General features: G+C 35.3%; 2 protein-coding genes across 3 annotated transcripts; both read left to right on the top strand.

Moving 5' to 3' along the window:
• The first annotated feature begins 4,685 nt into the window (after window positions 1-4,685).
• LOC133315849 (uncharacterized) lies at window positions 4,686-7,313 on the top strand. The gene is made up of 3 exons (XM_061517527.1): window positions 4,686-4,775; window positions 5,933-6,732; window positions 6,812-7,313. The coding sequence occupies exons 1-3, from the start codon at window positions 4,686-4,688 to the stop codon at window positions 7,311-7,313; spliced, it is 1,392 nt and encodes a 463-aa protein (XP_061373511.1).
• A 4,227-nt stretch (window positions 7,314-11,540) lies between these two features.
• On the top strand, window positions 11,541-14,787 carry LOC133315831 (hydroxyproline O-galactosyltransferase GALT6-like). Of its 2 annotated transcripts, none has more exons than XM_061517503.1 (7): window positions 11,541-12,490; window positions 12,601-12,833; window positions 12,924-13,214; window positions 13,314-13,442; window positions 13,553-13,726; window positions 14,042-14,149; window positions 14,288-14,787. In XM_061517503.1, exons 1-7 carry the CDS (start codon window positions 11,686-11,688, stop codon window positions 14,495-14,497), a joined length of 1,950 nt encoding a protein of 649 aa, XP_061373487.1. In that variant the 5' UTR covers window positions 11,541-11,685; the 3' UTR covers window positions 14,498-14,787. The 2 variants fall into 2 exon arrangements, with proteins under 2 accessions (XP_061373487.1, XP_061373488.1); XM_061517504.1 differs by having other exon boundaries at window positions 13,314-13,449; window positions 13,563-13,726.
• Window positions 14,788-17,389: the final 2,602 nt, after the last annotated feature.

Below are 17,389 nucleotides of genomic sequence, written 5' to 3'. Positions count from 1 at the left end.
ATCATATACTAAAAAAAAAATCATTTAACATTATTTAATTCTTTTTTATGGTTAATGTAACATAAATCTCACTTTTTACTATTTTAATTATGAATATTAGAAGAGATAATTTTATCTCCTACATATATATAAAAATATATAAGACTCATATTTTCTTTTTTCTTTTTTTACTTTTATATGAATTCACACGAGTCTTACATATTTTTATGTATATATAAAAAATAATTTTATCTAAAAGATTAATAATTTTATTTTCTATAAAATATAAAATATTGATGAAATTCAAATTGAAAGGACTAAAATTTATTCGTAATAGACACGTTTATCTAAAAAGACGGTTTAATAATGTGCCACTCAGTTTAAAACGACAAAAGTAATCATCGCTTTACTATTAAAGGGAGGTAAAAAAATATCATATACTTGATTTATCTGTGGAAAAAATGTGTATCATTTTAAAGTATATAAAGTTGTGTCATTTTAAATGAGAAAAAAAATATATAAAAAAGGAGAGAGAATAGACAAAAAAATATAAAAGTGTGGGTCTCACCTCTTTGTGATAGTGAAATGACACAAGTTGTGTCATTTCAAAGGACAAACAATTTTCTCTTATCTTTACTTGCAAATAAATGTTTTGAAAATAATTTATTTAAAAATTAAAAAATCATTAAATATAATTTGATTTGATTTTGACATCATTTACTTTTACCATGATGGTTAGGGGATATTGTGCACCAGATGTTTCATATTGTTTTATGATAATTTTAATGGTTTAGATTATCATGTAATTATGGATTGCAAAAAAATATATTATAATTCCGATGGGATAAAAGAAATTATCAAAGAACATGGGTTTGAATCCTAAAAAAAGCTTCAATGTCATATTATTATAATGGAAAAATTGTTTCTGCAGTTAATGCAGATAAATTATCTGCATTTATTCTCAAAACGACATCGTTTTGGTATTGAAATTTTAAAAAATTATTAATATAAAGACTATTATAACTCTGAAATAAATTAAAATTATAAAAATATCATGATTTCTGCCCCAAAACGACGTCGTATTGGGCTTACTGCAGATAATTTATCTGCAGTAACTGCAGAAAAAGCGAACCCTATTATAATTAGTTTCATATATGTTCGACCCGCTTTCTTCGCCCAGATCGTGGTAATACTCAGAGTATATGATCCCCCGTGTATATATATATGTGTGTGTGTGTGTGTGGGAAAAACATTTTTCAATATGCTTGAGATAAGTTTATCTTCGGCCACCCCAAAACTATGTCGTTTTGATTATTTCTTTCCTTATATTTATTGATTCACTTTTGAATAGTTATGATTCTCTTTTTCTCTCTCTTCCTTTATCACCATTGATCCATCTTTGTACGGTTATGATTTAGTAGCCGGAGATAAAATTATCTCTGGCAGCTTGAGAAATGATAAGCCCTATATATATATAGGCAAGGTCTTGAATTGGCTATATCAATCTACCTTATCCTACTTTAGACCCTTAAATATTAAAACTTGAGAATTATGAGTTCATTTGGATGAGTTTTTTTTTCATTTAAAAGCTTCAATTTAATAAAAAAAGAGAGAGGTTGTTGTGGGGGTGATTATTAAGGGTAAACATGATAAGGTCATTTTGATAAAAATAAAAATAATAAAAATAAAAATAATAGTAAAGTGACTTACTAGTTGTGTCACAAGGAGGGTCACCTAAAAAAAATTGCAAAAAAAAAGAGAGGAAAATCTCAATTCTCCAATTCTAATGGAAATAAAACAAATTATGCCAAAGTATTAAGTGGCTATGATAGTACCAAATTCTTAGTACTATCTAATGCTTCTAATAGAGAGGAGTGAGTGTTGGATTCAGATTATACTTTTCACATGACACCTAAGAGAGGTTACCTTTGCGATTATAAATCTCTTTAGGGTGGTAAGATCCTCATGTGTAATGACCATATCTATGAGGTGGTTGGTGTAGGAGTTCTTAAATTTAAATTAGGTGATGAATCTGTCCTCAAGGAAGTAAAACATGTCCCAAACGTTAGAAGGAATCTAAAATCCCTTGGATTATTAGATTCAACTTGTTTTTTTTCAGGAAAAAGTTCACCAATTCCCATGCTTTAGAATCATCTATGCACCTGTGATTTTTTTATCACATCTGCCCCTGTGCTTTGTAAAAAATAAAAACTACAGGGGCATATGTGATTAAAAAAACCACAGGGACATAAGTGATTATGGAGTAAACCACATGGGCATTGGTGAACTTTTCTCTTTTTTTAAAGAGCCAAAAGGGATACCTCAAGGACCCCTTGTGGTCTTAAAATGGAAGCTTGTAGATGGACTATACAGTTTGGAGGGTGAGGTTGTTTCTCAAGCCTTTTTATGTGGTCTCAGAGGGTCATGATGAGTCCTTCCTTTAGAATAAAATGTTAGGACACATACAACCAAGGGTTGTAAGAGTCATATAAGCAAAGATTGATTCCGTTGAAAAATTTTAAACTTGTTTTTTTGTAAAAGTTGTGTTTTAGAGAAATCACACAGATTACCCTTTAACATTTGTGGGGCTCTCCAAATGAGTCAAATTCCCTTGTTGACTGTTATTATTTCTTCTCTGTGGTTAACTCTTTCTCTATAAAAGTCTGGAACATTTTCCTAAAGCAAAAGGACCAAGCCTTTGAATGCTTTAGGGAATGGAAAATTTAAGTTGAAAATAAGTCCAAGAAAAAGCTTGTGGTGTTCAGGATGAAAGATGACTTAGAGTTCTATAGTAACCAATTCAATGATTACTACCAAGAAAATGAGATCACAAGACATAGAACTTGTGCTAACACACCACAACAATATGGTGTGGCTAGGAAGATGAATATGTCAATATTGAACAAGATCGAATGTATGTTAGCCAAATCTGACCTAAATAAATCTTTTTGGGCAAAAGGAGTGACCACAATCTGTTATGTAATTAATAGGTCCTTTACATCTGCATTACACTTCAAAACTCCTATGGAGCTATAGTCAAATAAACCTCTCAACCTAAATCGTTTAAAGCCTTTTGGCTGTCTTGCTTACATGCACTCTAAGCAAGATAAGTTAAGTATTAGGGCCTTCAAAGTTGTCTTTGTTAGCTATCCTAAAGGTGTTAAAGGCTACAAACTTTGGTTAATTGTTGAAAGGAAATATATTGTGAATAGAGATGTCATCTTTAATGAGATGACATTCTACAAAGACATTTAAAGGAGAAAAGCACAACATATTATCCTGACAATGTTAGGCTAGAGGTGGAGAGATATGACCTTCCTAGGCAGATCCTCGATCAACTTGATCCCTTGGGGTTCAAACTGATGATGACGAGCATGGAATGATGCTCATCAACCCTCGGATGTCCAAGAAAGGATACCTCCCAAAGATAATCAAGATGATACAAACTTCTTTACCCATGCTGACATTATTGCTTTTGCCTTGCAGGTTGGTTAGTTCACGATTGAAGGGTGTTGTTTGGGCTTTTGGTTGCTGTGAGAGTGACTATGTTTTAGCCCCTTTTTTTGCAGTGTTTGAGCCTTCAATCCTTTTGTTATTTTCTTCATCTATGTTTGAAAGCATTTGATGTTTTAGGGCTTGTAGTCTTATATTGATCGTTCAATGCTGCTATATGTTTCTTGTGATTCTTGGAACATAGTTTATACTTTGTATATTTTGGGTTCTAATTTAGTGCAAGATGTGAGGGGGAGTCTTTCCCTTTGCCATTGGATATAGGAATCCATTTAACCACAAGTTTCGATGCGAGTAAATTTCATGTGTTGTATCTTCTTTTTTATTTTTCTCTTTCGCTATATATTGTTAATTTTACAACACCACCACCCCACCACTATCCTCACTCCATTACCACCACCTCCCTCACCTCACCTCCAATACCATAGCGTTGCCACCATCACTCCTGCTATCATCTGTTATCGTCGTAGTCGCCACCTGTGAAACACAGACACGTGAATTTTGGGGAAAAATGCATGTTGGACACGTGTCGGACACTGACGCGTTCGGACACGCGTCGGACACGCGGTCAACTTTTTGGGACACGTTGACTAGTGGGACACTAGAGTTTGACCGAATCCGAGACGCGGTCAACGTATAGGGACACGTTTTGGCATTTTTTGTATAAAATAAAATAAAATTACAATTAAAAAAATATTTAATAAAAATCAAGAAGTCTGGAACGGTGTAACCCTATCCTCTCTCGCGCTGGAGGCTGCTGGTCCTTATCTTCTTCGTCATCGGTCGTCGTCGATCGTCGTCTACATCTCTGGTCGTTGGTCGTCGTCTACATCTCCGATAATAATCAGAAACCGGTAAGTCTCTTTCTATTCTCTCTCGATTCTTTGGGACCACGCCTCTCGCCTCACGCCTCTCTGTTTCTTCACCAATAACGTAGCCCATAAAAGCCCCAAACACCATCACACTTCAGTCTATTTCAGTTTATTTTAGTCTATTTCACTTCACTTGTCTATTTATCTAAGAGTAAGACATTCCATAATTTGCCACTTTATTTCTCTGTCTTTGCTAAAGATGTCACAGTAGACAAGTGAAGTTAACAATTAGTTTTCCTGTGAGGAATGATTTATTTTTTTTCAAATAAAATAAATAGATTGATTAAACGTAGTTGCTTTAGGAAAATCCCCAACATAAAAAGGATGGCCGATTATGGCTTCTGCGGACATATTGCAGTACTGAGACCAGAGAAGAGAAGAGAAGAGAAGAGGGATATTGTTGATTTCTTTTATGTTTGATTCTGTTGAGATTGTAATCACAGTACAATGTCCGCATTCAGGCACAAATAATACAATTACATAACGACAAGGTCTTTGTCTCCATTGTTATATAAACAAATACAATAGCAATTTATTCATCCGACTTTCGACAAAGAAATAGCATGATTCAGTGCTCAATGTAACTACCATAAGTGTAGAACCACATTGCAAATGTAAATGAAATGCTTGCACACTCACTCTTCCTTTTTCTTTTTATAATGTAATCCCATTTATGATCATGAAATATGCATCTTACATATAAATTTTAAATTTTACTACATTAAACTTATTAATCCCAAAGAATGATAGACACATTAGTGCAGCATTGGGGAAAGCCAATTAACTTTCTATGTGTTTCTCTGCATGAATATTTTTTGGGGGGAACGGAAAGGAGTTCCATGTCGTGATTTCTGCAACTTCTTTTCTTATTCAAGCACTATTGGAGAGCATACATATCCAGGATGAGCTACAATTATGTTTGAGTCTGTTGATTTCATTTATGTTTGAGTTTGCGGACATAAAAAGGATGGTGATAAGGAATAATGAATGTGTATTATAAAGCGGGTAAGGTTGGTAGGTGTTGGTTCTGTGAATGGAGCCTGTTTAGAGACTAGTATGAATTGAGATATTGGCCACTGTTAACTATTATCTTGACCTAGTTCTGCTATATTATAATAATATTGACCTAGTTCTCTATGTATGTGAGTTTCCCATTCTTTGGTTTTTATCTCTCTTTTTGTCCCTTTTGATTAAATGCTCTTTATAGTTTGTAGTAATCTGGTGAAATTTGTGATTGTTTGACTAAACTCGAGATGGTAGACAATTTTGCGAATTGCTGTTGAATGATTGTGTAGTTTTTTTTTTTAAAAAAATGATTGTGAAAGTGCACGAAATAGAATTCAATACAATAGTCATGTTCCATTGAACTTGGATGTAGATGATTCATGTATTCTTCCAATCATGTTTAAATCTGTCTTGTATCTGTATTGTGATGTTTTCAATGATTTTTCTACTGCCTCTTGTGCAAACAAAATTTTGCACTCTACATTGCAATCACAGATTTTTAAAGTGCTCTGTTTTATACACTAAATCAATCTCACTAATTTTATTTTTGTTTGACACATTTATAGAATTACAAGATCGACCATTCGAGTTCTGCCTCTGCCAGTGCCAGTAATAGTGCCACTGCTGCTACTAGTGCTTCTGATGTCAATGAATTACTAGATAAACCCTTATGGAAATATGTTACCAAAATAGATGATATAATGGAAGGAGGAGGAAATTTATCTTGGATGTGCAACTTTTGTAAAAAAGATTATAAAAGTTCATATACTAGAGTGAGGGCTCATTTGTTGAAACTATCAGGCAAGGGAATTGAGAAATACTTAATGGTGCAAAATAGAGATCTGATAGAGATGGAGAAATTAGAACAAGAAGCTGACCAGAGAAAGCAATCCAATGCACCCAAAAATGAACCTTTACCTCCTTCTAGCTCTTCCACATGCCCAAAAAAAAGAAAAACTACAGGTTCTCTTGAGATGACATTTAATGTTGGGGAGCGAGAAGAATTAAATTACCTGATTGCTAGAATGTTTTTTTCAGCAGGATTGCCATTCAATTTGGCAAAGAACCCTTACTTCCAAGCTTCGTATACTTATGCAGCAAATCATAATATTGGAGGTTATTTGCCACCGGGATATAACTCACTACGAACCACTCTGTTGCAAAAGGAGAAAGAAAATATTGATAAGTTGTGTGAACCTATTCGAGAGGCCTGGACTCATAAAGGGGTGAGTATTGTAAGTGATGGGTGGAGTGATTCACAATGGAGGCCACTCATTAATTTCATGGCAGTGTCTGATGGTAAAGCAATGTTTTTAAAATTAGTTGATTGCTCGGGGGAGATTAAGGATAAAAATTTCATTTTCAGGTTATTTGTTTGAACTTTTGTATTCTATTTAAGTGTTTATTTGCTCGAGGGAGACTAATGATAAAAATTTCATTTTCAGGTTGCTAAAGGAAGTTATTCAAGAAGTAGGAGAGGCGAATGTGGTTCGAGTAATCACTGATAATGCTGCAAATTGTAAGGGAGCAGGGCAACTGATTGAGCAGGAATTCCCATCTATTACCTGGACACCGTGTGTTGTTCTCACATTGAATTTGACTATGAAAAATATTTGTGCTGCAAAGAATGTGGAGAGCAATCAAATAACGTATGAGGAATGCAGCTGGATTTCTGATATTGTAGGTGATGTTGCTGCAATAAAGCATTTCATTATGAATCATTCTATGAGATTGGCCATTTTTAATGAGTTTGTGAGTTTGAAGTTGCTTTCTATTACTGATACTCGTTTTGCTTCAACGATTGTGATGCTGAAGAGGTTCAAGTTAATAAAGAGTGGTCTCCAAAATATGGTGATAAGTGAAAAATGGAATATTTATAGAGATGATAATCTTGGGAGGGCCAGACATGTGAAGGAAAAATTATTGGATGATTATTTTTGGGATTAAGTTGATTACATACTTGCCTTCACTGCTCCTATTTATGATATGATCAGAGCTTGTGACACTGATAGAGCTTGTCTTCACTTGATATATGATATGTGGGATGCAATGATTGTGAAAGTGAAGAAAGCTATATACCATAAAGAGGGGAAGAGGATGGAAGACAGCTCCTCTTTTTATGATGTGGTGCATCGCATTCTTGTGGATCGTTGGACAAAAAACTCAACTCCACTGTTTGGCACAGGCTTTGAATCCCAAGTAAGTTTTTAAATATGATTCAGTTTAAAATTAATACTCCTCTTGATATAATTTGACAACTTGTTGATTTTTTTTGCTTCTTTTTTAGATACTATAGTCAACAATGGCTTTAGGAAGATTTTAGTCGAGTTCCTCCACACATGGATTTAGAGCTTACTCAAGAGCGACAAAAATGTTTAAGGAGATTCTTTCCTAGCATGGAGGACCGAAGCCGGATTAGTTTGGAGTATGCAGATTTTATTAGCAATAGTGGAACCTTTGGCGATTTTGATGCCATCAATACTCAATACACTATGGATCCGAAATCTTGGTGGCTACTTTATGGTACCTATACATCGATGCTTCAAAAAATAGCATTGAGACTTGTTCAACAACCCTCCTCTTCATCATGTGCTGAACGCAATTGGAGTACTTATTCTTTTGTGCATTCCATCAAGAGGAATAAAATCACTCCAAAACATGCTGAAGACTTGGTTTATGTGCATAACAATCTTCGACTCTTATCAAGAAAGACTCCTAGTTATGCACAAGGAGAAAATCAAATGTGGGATATCGCTGGAGATACATTCGATTCACTTGATGATATTGGAGATCTTCAATTTGCTAGCCTTTCACTTGATGAGCCAGAGATAGAGGCCATGATTATTCAAGATGGAGAAGAAAATAATTGAACTGTGTGTAATCATAAGTAAAATAATTTTTCTATTTTTCTACACTCTTCACTCTACACTCTACACTCTTGGGATGTTCTATTATTTTTTCTTAATATTTATGTTATGAAATTTGAATATTTGAATAGTATATGAGTTATTATGAGTTGCTATATGTATTAAATGTAAATTATATTATATATATTAAAAATATTATTTAATATCAAAACGTGTCCCAACTTGTCAAAATTTAGCATTTTTTAGAATTAACGTGTCGGAGTATCGTGTCGTGTCCCGTGTCCGTGCATCATTGGTCGCCACCATCACCAGTATATCATTGTCGCCGTTGAGTTTTTGGGTATATATATAGCTTTATCCAACAGCTTTTGGGTTGAATTTATTCTTTACACAGTATCAGAGTCTCAGTGTCATGGGTTCGATCATTATCGCCCCTCATTTAGTTAATAATTAATTAACTCTCATGGAGTTTCTCAGTATAGGTAAGTGAGCTTATGCATTATACACCCTTCAAGCGCAACAGACTCTTGTGTTTTGAATGTTTTTAAAATATATAAAAATTATTAGGGTGTGCATGACAACTATTCCGAAATCATTTTTTTTTAATTTCTGTTTTTGGGAACATAAATGAATAGAAAACTCATTTGGGTAAAATCGATTATTTTTTGTTCGCGAGATGAACCGGTTTAAGTTTTGTGCTGGAAAATAGAAAAAAAGAATAAAAAAATTCCTCTTTTTTTTTGTTCTGGGGCACACAATGAGAAACATTTGTCTTTCTCAATCACTCTCCACCACTACCATCACCACTATCTCGACACGACCACTGCCACCATTGTCGCCATTGTCGTCGTACCACCAGTGTCGTCGTCACCACCACCACCACGATGCCACCGCCACCATCACTACCACTATGCAACTGTCACCACCACCAACTATCGCAACTAGGGGTGGCAATACGGGTCAACCCGACACGACACGACACGATACGTTTTTGACCCGTACACTATTTGACACGACCCGTTTTGTAAACGGGTCGTAAAACACAAACCCTGACACGACCCGTTGCGGGTCACGGGTCGACACGACACGACCCGTAAAATTTAAAATTTAAAAAAAAAAGTTGGATTTTTTGAAAAATAAATAAATTAAAAACAATAAAAAATAAAAATAAAAATAAAAAAAGATTAGCTTCTGTTTTTTGAGATTTTTTGTTCCTTCTATTCTTTTCTATACTAAACAATGACTATATATATCAATATATAAATGAATAAAAATAATAATATAATAAAATATTTAATAAAAAAATAAAAAAATGACACTGTGCGGGTTGACACGCGAACCCGCGGGTTGACACGTGACCCGACACGAAAAAAAACGGGTCACATTTACACAACCCTGACACGACCCGTGGTTTGACACGACACGTGATTTGGCTGGTCGGGTCACGGGTCAACCCGCGGGTCAATACCTGTATTGCCACCCCTAATCGCAACCACTACTGTCACAACCACCAACACGACCACTGCCACCATTACTACTATTGTCACCAACTACCACTACCATCGCCGCAACCACTGCCGTCACCATTATGCCATCACCACGTCATCGCCACCACTATCACCACCGCCACCATCGCCGCAGCCACTCCCGACATCGTCACCATCACCAACCACCAATACTATCGGCGCAGCAACTGTCGTCACCATCAACACCATGACATTACCACCACCACTATCATCAACATGCTACCGCCATCATTACCACCACCATCGCCACCGTCGCTGCCACTACCACCTCAACACCATATAAAAAGGAAAGTGATGATCTGAAAAAATTTTATGCTTAATAGGAATTATTTTTTTATTATATTATTTATTATATAAAATTAAGCACAATTATCATTCTCAGAATAAAAATAAAACATGTTATCAAATATATATTTTTCTCAGAAACTATTCAAAGGCACATAAATAGAAAAGAATTGTTTCTTTTCAGAAACAATGTCAGGGAACAGAATGATTGTTATGCACGCTCTCAATGTGTTCTCACGCAACAACTTAAACTTTTAGATTGAATTGAATCTTTTATATATTTATATATATATAATCCACAGTCATCAGTCATATACTTGACATCCTACTCTTAAATTTTAACAATAAAGCAAACTGCAAAGATACTTTATTTACATTTTAACATTGATGCTGAGTAGTGATTTAGAAGGCAATAAAACAATGTGTCTTGATGAAGTAGCATAATTAGAAATATAGGAATGATGAGAATCGTAGGACGTGGGATCATACTATCTATTGAAGATTATTTCTAAAACGAAATACAAGCTAATCACAACATTAGAGTCAGCAGTTCCCTAACCAAAATACTAGAGCTCGGTGATTATTATATTTTTCCAGATAAAAAAAATCAATAATATCGTGTTTACATTACCGTTTGAGCCGCAATAGGAAGAGTGACCTATAAATAAGGCAGGAATATAGTAGTAAGTGAAATTAGTATTCACCAAATCACACAATATTTTCAGTGCTACTCCCTTTTTCGATATAGTAAAAAATATGAAAGGAAATAACGGTAGTATAAATATGTTAATTTTTTTCATATTTAATAAGAAAATAGATTATATTTATAATTTTTTTTGTTAACTCTCACGAATTATATTATATACTATGCGTAATACATATTTATAGATAATACATACTCAAATAATATATATTACCCATGAAACGTAATATAATTTGTAAAAATTTTTTTTTTTATAAATATAACCATACTCTTTAATAAAAAAAATACCAAAGATTTGATACCGAAAATATTTCCGTCAGTTAGGGCATAATCCCTGTACCACCTTCCATCCCGAGTCATTAGTCATTTGTACACTAATTATTAAGGAAATAATTTTTGTTTTCTTTTCATAGATATTTATAAATTCTGTAAAAAGAAAATCTTACATGTGTAAACATTAAGTAAGTAGAATCTATCAAAATTTGAGAGTATTTATAGAAGAAAAAAAATATGAAAAAATGGAAAGCATCTGTTCCCTAAAAAAGGACGTTAAAGTAAAAGAATCCGTTGGCAAGTAGGTTTAAGGCTGGATGGGGTCATGGTTGTCCCATTCCACGGCCACTACAACGAAATTTCAATTCCATTATTTATTATTATTATTATTATTATTATTATTGTTATTATAATTTAACCTTTCAAAATTTCAAATCCATCGCCGTTTCTCGTCATTATTATATCAGAGAATTTTTTCCTTAGTCGGTGTCTTTCTCTTTCTCCCTATGTTCTTGTTCTGAGACGTGTTGACGTGTTTACGTTGGAGCAGATATATATATATATATATAGAGAGAGAGAGAGAGAGAGAGAGAGAGTTACACAGTAATCTTCAGCAGGGGGCGGTTTTGTTATCGTGGCTGCTGCTAAAATAGAAAACCTGAGAGATGAAGAGGAAGTTTGAAACTTTGGTTTGGTTAACGAGGAAAAGATCGATTCAGTTTCTGATTGGAGTTGGTCTTTTGTACCTTGTGGTGTTCACGCTCGAAATCCCCTTCGTCTTCAAAACCGGGTTCGGTGCCGTCACAACTCGCCCTCCGAGCCTACTCAGCGAGGAGGAGGACCACACCGAAGAGAGAGAAGCCCCAACTCGCCCCTTCAAAACGGTTTCCAACGCACTCCCACCGAGTCAACTCGCTCGCCGGAAAATCCTCTCCGGTTTGGTTTTAAACGACGCGACGTTCGACCTGAGCGGGAAGGACGGGTCCTTCGAGCTCTACAAGCTAGCCAAGAACGCACGCGAGGTTGGGTTGAACCTTTGGCAAGACATCCAATCGGGTAACCCGCGACCCGTTTTGAAGAAGCCAGAGAACCGGTCGGATTCATGCCCGGGTTCGGTGTCGGTATCCGGGTCGGATTTCTCGGGTGTGGTGGGGCTTCCCTGTGGGCTCACATTGGGGTCCCACGTAACGGTCGTGGGGAAGCCGTTGGCGGCGCACCCGGATTTCGAGCCGCGGATATCGGTGGTGAAGGAGGACAATGAACCGGTGATGGTGTCTCAGTTCGTGGTGGAGTTGCAGGGTCTGAAGACGGTGGATGGTGAAGACCCTCCTCGGATTTTTCACTTTAATCCAAGGTTGAAGGGTGATTGGAGTGAAAAGCCCGTGATTGAGCTTAACACGTGCTACCGCATGCAGTGGGGTGCTTCTCTCAGGTGTGATGGTTGGAAATCCAAGGCTGATGATGATACTGGTGAGTTAAGAAAATCAGTTTTGAGTTTTCATGTGTGTTGTTGTTTATTTGTGTTTTTTGTTTCTATTTTGATATTGATTGATTGTGATAAATTGAGTTGTTGTTCACAGTTGATAGGCTAGTGAAGTGTGAGAAGTGGATCAGGGATGATGAAGATCATGGAGAGGAGTCTAAGGCAACATGGTGGTTGAATAGATTGATAGGTCGCACAAAGAGAGTAACAATTGATTGGCCATTCCCGTTTTCTGAGAATAAGCTTTTTGTTCTTACTCTTAGTGCTGGAATGGAGGGTTATCATGTTACTGTTGATGGGAGGCATGTGGCTTCTTTTCCTTATCGCACTGTGAGTAATAATGTGATTTCAACTTTGTTAACCTCTTAACCTGAAGATTGATTTGCATGATTTTCTTATTTTGCTTTTTGATTTCAACAGGGATTTGCTCTTGAGGATGCCACCGGGCTTTCTTTGGCTGGAGACATTGATGTCCACTCCATATTTGCTGCATCTTTGCCTTCATCACATCCTAGTTTTGCCCCGCAGCGGCATCTTGAATATTCGACCAGATGGTGTGCTCAGCCACTAACTGGCTCCGGTGTAGAATTGTTCATCGGCATCCTCTCGGCCGGAAACCATTTTGCTGAGAGGATGGCTGTGAGAAAGTCATGGATGCAGCATAGGCTTATCAAGTCTGCAAAAGTGGTGGCTCGTTTCTTTGTAGCACTGGTAATGGTGACTGGTTGACGAGGTTTTTATTTTTGAGGTTATGGTTTCATTTCTGATGTTCCGTTTGGGTTTCTTAAAATTTGATTGAAATTTTGACAGAGCCCGAGAAAAGAAGTTAATGCAGAGTTGAAGAAGGAAGCAGAATTTTTTGGTGATATTGTTATAGTGCCTTACCTGGATAACTATGACCTTGTTGTGTTGAAAACAGTGGCCATATGTGAATATGGGGTGAGTTGTTAATTGATTTTGAGTTTGAAATATGATGAGTTTTTTCTGTGATATATGAGATGTTCTTTTTTTGGGGGAATGAAATATAAGATGTGGTTTATTGTTCATAGGTTCATACAGTTTCTGCTAAGTATATCATGAAAGGTGATGATGACACTTTTGTAAGAGTGGATGCTGTTATCAATGAAGCAAGGAAGGTTCCCGATGATAAGAGCTTTTATATTGGGAACATAAATTATTACCACAAACCCTTGCGCTATGGTAAATGGGAAGTGACATACGAGGTAATCAGAACCTATTCCAATGCTTTTGTTAAGAATTAAGGAGGGTTTGTTGTCTGAAAAAATTTATGAATTTGGTTTTGTATATTAATGTTACATCAATTAAGAATACGTCTCTATTCTGATCCAAAGAATGTCTGAACTGTATATACCATGGTCCTTAACCGTGTTTGCCACACACACATATATCAACACTGATTGTGATTGATATAACTTCTGACCCCATGGTTTTTTACTGTTGCCACATTCAACTTCTTGCAGGAAAAATCTTGGTGTATTTGAATATTGATTTTCTTTTTTTGTTGCCTTTTTTTCCAGGAGTGGCCAGAAGAGGATTACCCACCCTATGCTAATGGACCGGGTTATATATTGGCATCTGATATTGCACGCTACATTGTATCTGAATTTGAGATGCATAAATTAAGGGTTAGTAAACACAATTTTTACTGCACATTTTTCTCTGTACTTCCATGGGAGCAGGATTCCCATGCAGGTGTACCTGAAGTCCCTTTCGTTTGAAGATATTTTTGGCTAAATGTTTCGGTGACTTGCTCTTTTATGCAGTTGTTTAAGATGGAAGATGTGAGTATGGGAATGTGGGTAGAGCAATTTAACCGCACAAAACCAGTGCACTACTCGCATAGCTTGAATTTCTGCCAGTTTGGTTGCATAGAAGACTATTACACAGCCCATTACCAATCTCCAAGGCAGATGATGTGCCTGTGGGATAAATTGCAAAGGAAGACAAGGCCTCAATGCTGTAATATGAGATGACCACGAAGTATAGGTTGTCATCTTTTAATCCAGTGAAAGGGACCAAGAAAATGAGTTTTGCAGTGAAGCCATAGTAGCATCGAGTATTGTATATAACTGTGGAGCTTGGTTAGTTCAACGTCCATCTGTATAAAATGACCTTTTGAATCTCAGTATTTGTTATTGTTTTTTGGTTCTGTTTTTGGCCCCCCTTTCTGGGGTTCTCAATTCTTTTGGGACGGAATTGGAAGGAATATGAAGATGGGAGAGGAATATTTTATTGATGCTGATACAAGTTCTGTGAAATAATTTGAAGCATAGAAGATATAAGATCAATTCTTACATCAAGACAAGTGTTTTTTGCCGGTTCTCTAATTTTATGCTCCCATTTTACATTTATTTTTAACCTGTGTCTAGGGGTGTTAACGGGCCGAGCCGAGCTTTGATCTTAAAAAGCTAATTTTGTGTTTAAATGTGTCAGCCTGACCACCAAGTCTGTTACCTGGTATGATATAATTATTGGCCTGTGGACTGGTTTATTTACAAAAATTGAAAGTTTGGTTTAGCCTTTTAGTCTGTTAAAAAAAATAAGACAACAAAAATTTATCCAAAAAGAATATACAATCAACAGCACTAGTAATTCCATAAATATTCATAAATTCAATGTATATCCAAACAGCATAATAAAGAACAAAATAATTGAAAAACTATGTTTAACCAATAAAATGAATGAAATGGATTGAGGAGAAAGAGAGAGTTCTTACAAGTAGTATAAAAAATATAAAATAAAAATAAAAATTAATATATTAGGCTAGCCTGAGAGGTTCTAAGGCCGAACTTTTGAACGAACTTTTATAAAAGTCTAAACCTGATTCCAACAACTAATTTTAAATATATAAGCTCAGGCCTTCACGAACCGAACCAAAGAACCCTGGTTCGTTTATCATCCCTGCCAATGTCCATCCATATACATGCTTTGATTTTTTGGTTCTGAAAAGGAATACAGAAACAGGGTTCCTGTAAATATTCATAAATTCAATGTATATCCAAACAGCATAATAAAGAACAAAATAATTGAAAAACTATGTTTAACCAATAAAATGAATGAAATGGATTGAGGAGAAAGAGAGAGTTCTTACAAGTAGTATAAAAAATATAAAATAAAAATAAAAATTAATATATTAGGCTAGCCTGAGAGGTTCTAAGGCCGAATTTTTGAACGAACTTTTATAAAAGTCTAAACCTGATTCCAACAACTAATTTTAAATATATAAGCTCAGGCCTTCACGAACCGAACCAAAGAACCCTGGTTCGTTTATCATCCCTGCCAATGTCCATCCATATACATGCTTTGATTTTTTGGTTCTGAAAAGGAATACAGAAACAGAACATCATAGAACGCTAAAAAGGCTTGACGATGACTAGGTCTAATTACAATAGCAAGTAACATTTCTGCCCCTTTTTTTTTCCGGGTCATATGATAGCAGCTTGGTCTTCACCATCAAGGCTGGCTTAATGAGTCAACTCTGAGATGAGTCCTTTGTAAGTAAAAATTAAAATATAAAACGTGTGAAAGCTTGTTTGAACACTAGTTTTCAATATCTAATAAAAGTAGGAAAAGAAGAAAATATCAAATTACTCGTCTTTTTGCAAATAGGATGTTAAACTTCAATTTCGTCTTAACTTTAAAGTTTATTTATTATTTGATGGTACCAGAGATAGCACAACCAACTAGGTAATTAATTATATTGATAAAACTTTTGTGGAGATCAACTCCTTACAACTAGACAACCGAAAAAGAAAAGAAGTCCGAGTTAAATTTTAATAAATTGTATTTATTATATATAATTATATAATTAATTATAATTTGGTCCGGATTAAAATTGTAATTTGGCCCTATGTAAAATTTAAAATATTTTTGGTGAAAGATTTGGATAAATTGTATTAGATTATGTGTCTAATTTTCATTTGTATAAAATAAATAAATTATTTTTAGTAAAATAAAAAAATATTTAATAAAATTATAACTCTTCTTAGTGCTGTTTGCTCATATGTTCTATATTTAATATAATTTAAATATATTATGATATGAACTAACTAAAATTAAGAAAAATAAATACACATACAAATTTTTGACCAGGGCTTAAATTTGAGTCCAGCTCAGCTACTGTTCAATAGATAACATATAACAAAGAAAGAATAACATAAAGAGGACTCCACTCCTAATTACCCGTCTTCCCTTGATACACCCATGGACCTCTCCTAAACCGTTGAGCACCCTCTCAGCTGCTAAACCATTACTTTTCTGAATGCAAATACCTGCCGCTCAGACTTCAAGGGTGGAAAGCCAAATGTCTGTCTTTGGCTAGGAGAATCACTTTAGCCAAGAGTGTCATCTCAGCAATCCCAACTTATCATATGCAAAATAATACCCTGCCGATTCACATCTACCAGGAGATTGAGAAATTGCAATGCAAGTTCATTTGGGGAGACTTAGATGAAAAAAGAAGAGCCCATTATGTTGCTTGGGATCAGCTTTGTAAGCCTAAAGAATATGGGGGTCTTGGAATTATTAAACTTAGATTCCAAAATGAAGCTTTCATGCAAAAGATTTCTTGGATGCTGATTAATGATCAAGACAGTTTGTGGACTAAAGTATTACTTGGCAAATATGGCAGAAAACAAGATCGCAGGAGAGGTTTCATAGTTAAACCAAGTGACTCTCCTTTATGGAAGAGCATCTGTTCTGCAATAACTAAACTAGATCCTCATCTGGTTTGGGAAGTTGGTAATGGAATCACTACACTATTTTGGATTGATTGTTGGAGTGGAGGAAACATTAGTCTCTTTGATTTGGCATGTGTTAAACCCCCTAGTTCTGATCTGGATCTTAGGATTTGTGACCTTGTTGAG

Source organism: Gastrolobium bilobum, unplaced genomic scaffold (assembly GCF_033153095.1).
Source record: "Gastrolobium bilobum isolate Gb01-03AN ecotype WA unplaced genomic scaffold, APGP_CSIRO_Gbil_v1 utg2673, whole genome shotgun sequence".
Classification (NCBI taxonomy): domain Eukaryota; kingdom Viridiplantae; phylum Streptophyta; class Magnoliopsida; order Fabales; family Fabaceae; genus Gastrolobium; species Gastrolobium bilobum.
Note: the sequence above shows the minus strand (reverse complement) of the source record. Positions and strands in the feature narration are given on the sequence as shown.

What these genes read in the sequence shown, in the direction of transcription:
- LOC133315849 (XM_061517527.1), top strand. Translation starts at nt 4,686, where the DNA reads ATGGCCGATTATGGCTTCTGCGGACATATTGCAGTACTGAGACCAGAG. An exon ending in ATATTGTTGATTTCTTTTAT is followed by an intron (nt 4,776 to 5,932) that starts GTTTGATTCTGT and finishes ACACATTTATAG; the next exon opens with AATTACAAGATCGACCATTC. An exon ending in GATAAAAATTTCATTTTCAG is followed by an intron (nt 6,733 to 6,811) that starts GTTATTTGTTTG and finishes TTTCATTTTCAG; the next exon opens with GTTGCTAAAGGAAGTTATTC.
- LOC133315831 (XM_061517503.1), top strand. Translation starts at nt 11,686, where the DNA reads ATGAAGAGGAAGTTTGAAACTTTGGTTTGGTTAACGAGGAAAAGATCG. An exon ending in CAAGGCTGATGATGATACTG is followed by an intron (nt 12,491 to 12,600) that starts GTGAGTTAAGAA and finishes TGTTGTTCACAG; the next exon opens with TTGATAGGCTAGTGAAGTGT. An exon ending in CTTCTTTTCCTTATCGCACT is followed by an intron (nt 12,834 to 12,923) that starts GTGAGTAATAAT and finishes TGATTTCAACAG; the next exon opens with GGATTTGCTCTTGAGGATGC.